At 46.5% G+C, this 2,141-nt stretch overlaps 1 protein-coding gene across 1 annotated transcript; it reads left to right on the top strand.

The window, feature by feature from the left end:
- Positions 1 to 323: 323 nt before the first annotated feature.
- On the top strand, positions 324 to 1,932 carry LOC147689317 (uncharacterized). Its single transcript, XM_086939916.1, has 3 exons — positions 324 to 869; positions 973 to 1,200; positions 1,294 to 1,932. Exons 1-3 carry the CDS (start codon positions 324 to 326, stop codon positions 1,930 to 1,932), a joined length of 1,413 nt encoding a protein of 470 aa, XP_086796042.1.
- Positions 1,933 to 2,141: the final 209 nt, after the last annotated feature.

The following is a 2,141-nucleotide window of genomic DNA, read 5'->3' as shown; positions in this document are numbered from 1 at the left end:
TGGCTGGAAACACTGGCCTTAAATTTAACAGGGGCCGGGCCTTAAAAGGTGGGTGGCTGAGGCCTAAAAAAGTGATGGGTCTAGTCTTAATTATGACAGGCCTAGTCTTAAACTTCTGGCCGGAAATTTGACTGCTCTGGCTGGAAACCCTGGCCTTAAATTTAACAGGGCCGGGCCTTAAAAGGTGGGCGGCTGAGTCATAGGGGGGTGTGTAGTTTTGTTTTGGAGACATAGGCGTGGCGGAGCCGTCAGAATACATATAAGCCGGTGTCAGGAGCCTGGTATAGCAAGCAAGCAACCGCTGGACTACGTGAAGGAGCGCCATGGCAGAAAAGAAGAGCTACAACCCATTGGCGAGAAAACACTGGGTTGGTGGCTCACAGACCCCCATCAGTAGCTATTACAGAACCATAAGCCCTTTGGTCGTGGACGAGAATGCTCAATCAGAAGAACCTAAGGATATGGGTTGCGACGTTACTGCTTATGGCTGTGGGTTTGCTAAGCGCTTTGGCGCCCCTGGTTTCAAGGATTGGCGGTGTCCGCTGTCCCCGATTAAGAGCGACAGCAGCTCTAGCGAGGGTTCGAGTGGCGACTTGACTGTTGAGCAAAGCATGCTCTTGGAGTCGGAGGATGCGGAAGACACCATAGTTCCGCCTAATACACCCGTCTATGAAGACGTGGGTTTTCGCGAGAGTCTTTTTCCTGAGAATGTCCCTGTTCAAAAGCTTGATGCAAACGTGGAAGCTGAGGGAGCATCGGATGTTATTCCCGCCTCTCAAAATGTCAGAACCGCGGCTGATGGGGCATCGCAGGATATTAACAACTCTCAAGATGGCAGAGCCGCCGCCGAGGGTGGTGAAAATGTGGGGGTGAGTCAAAATGTTATGAGCAGCCATTTATCATAAGGCTGTATTTTATTTCTACAACTATCGAACGCTAATATTTCGTTTTTTTTGTTTGGTGACCCTCTAGAGAGCAGAACCAGTGGGGTGCACTTACTTCATAATGCACAAAGAAAATGAAACTATGCCCCCTCCTAATACACACATCTATGAAACCATGGATGTTCAGAAGGCTATGAGTCCTACGAAGGTAGTTGTGCAACAGCCTGATACAAGCGTTGAAGATGAAGGGTCCCCAATGGATGTTACCGACTCTCAAGATTTCAGAGGCGCTGCAGAGGGTGGTGAAAGTGTGTGGGTAAGTAAAAAATGTTAGGCGTAGACCCTTTACATGAAAGTTTGTTGTCTTTCTACCGCTAACGGGGTGTCAATATTTGTCTTTTGAACCTAGGATGAAACACCGAAAAGAACTGAGGCCCAGGGGCAGACTGCAAAAGGTCGCAGCTTGAATCTGTCCTGTATATGCTGTGCAAACCAGACTGGAAGTTCCACAAAGCCGAGTTCACCTCCGCCCATGGAATGTGAAGATGGTTCTAAGAACGATGAGTTTGTAAAAGCAACGGCGTGGTTCCCCAGAGACACTATAGCTGGTGTCAAAGGTTTCGCAGCTATAGTTGTACGCGCTTGTGTCAAACGGGACTATTACAACATGTGTTTCGGCCACCGTATTAGGGACCCTCAACAGGAGGCGCACGAGTGTCTAGCCGATTCATACAGAGACCGAATGATACGGCACATATGTAGTTTGCTTGATCCGTACAAGATGTATAAGCTGCTAAGGGTGGTGCACGGCCTGAGTGATGAAAATAATTTTGTCCACCCTAACATGTTGAAGATCTTGATGGCAACAGTAAAGGAGATACGCTATGCCAACGACCCCTGCGCAAAACTGAGAGGCATGCCAAACGCCTGTGCGTGCTGTGACAGAAAAATGATAGAAAGACTTATAGAAAGGCGCATGTGTAATGTGTATCTAAAAAGCAGAAAAGTAGTGGCCCTCGCACCACAAAGGCTATTTTATAATAGATAAGTCCTGATGTAATGCTAAGTGCTAGCGTGTATTTAAAGTAAAGTAGTAGAATGTTACACCCAAAAAAGTATATGTGTTAAACCGTACTGACTACGCATACTGTGAAAAGATATGAAACCCCTTTTTTGTTTGTGATCTGGTAATACTCATTATTTTTTAATAAAATGTTCTTGCACAAAACAAGCGTCTTTCATTTCCTGTACTCTAAT

Source organism: Lissotriton vulgaris, chromosome 10 (genome assembly GCF_964263255.1).
Source record: "Lissotriton vulgaris chromosome 10, aLisVul1.2, whole genome shotgun sequence".
NCBI classification, from domain to species: Eukaryota; Metazoa; Chordata; class Amphibia; order Caudata; family Salamandridae; genus Lissotriton; species Lissotriton vulgaris.
Note: the sequence above shows the minus strand (reverse complement) of the source record. Positions and strands in the feature narration are given on the sequence as shown.

Excerpts from the sequence above, each read along its gene's own strand:
- LOC147689317 (XM_086939916.1), top strand. The coding sequence starts at position 324 with ATGGCAGAAAAGAAGAGCTACAACCCATTGGCGAGAAAACACTGGGTT. Across the intron at positions 870-972 it reads AGGGTGGTGAAAATGTGGGG|AGAGCAGAACCAGTGGGGTG; the intron begins GTGAGTCAAAAT and ends GTGACCCTCTAG. Across the intron at positions 1,201-1,293 it reads AGGGTGGTGAAAGTGTGTGG|GATGAAACACCGAAAAGAAC; the intron begins GTAAGTAAAAAA and ends TTTTGAACCTAG.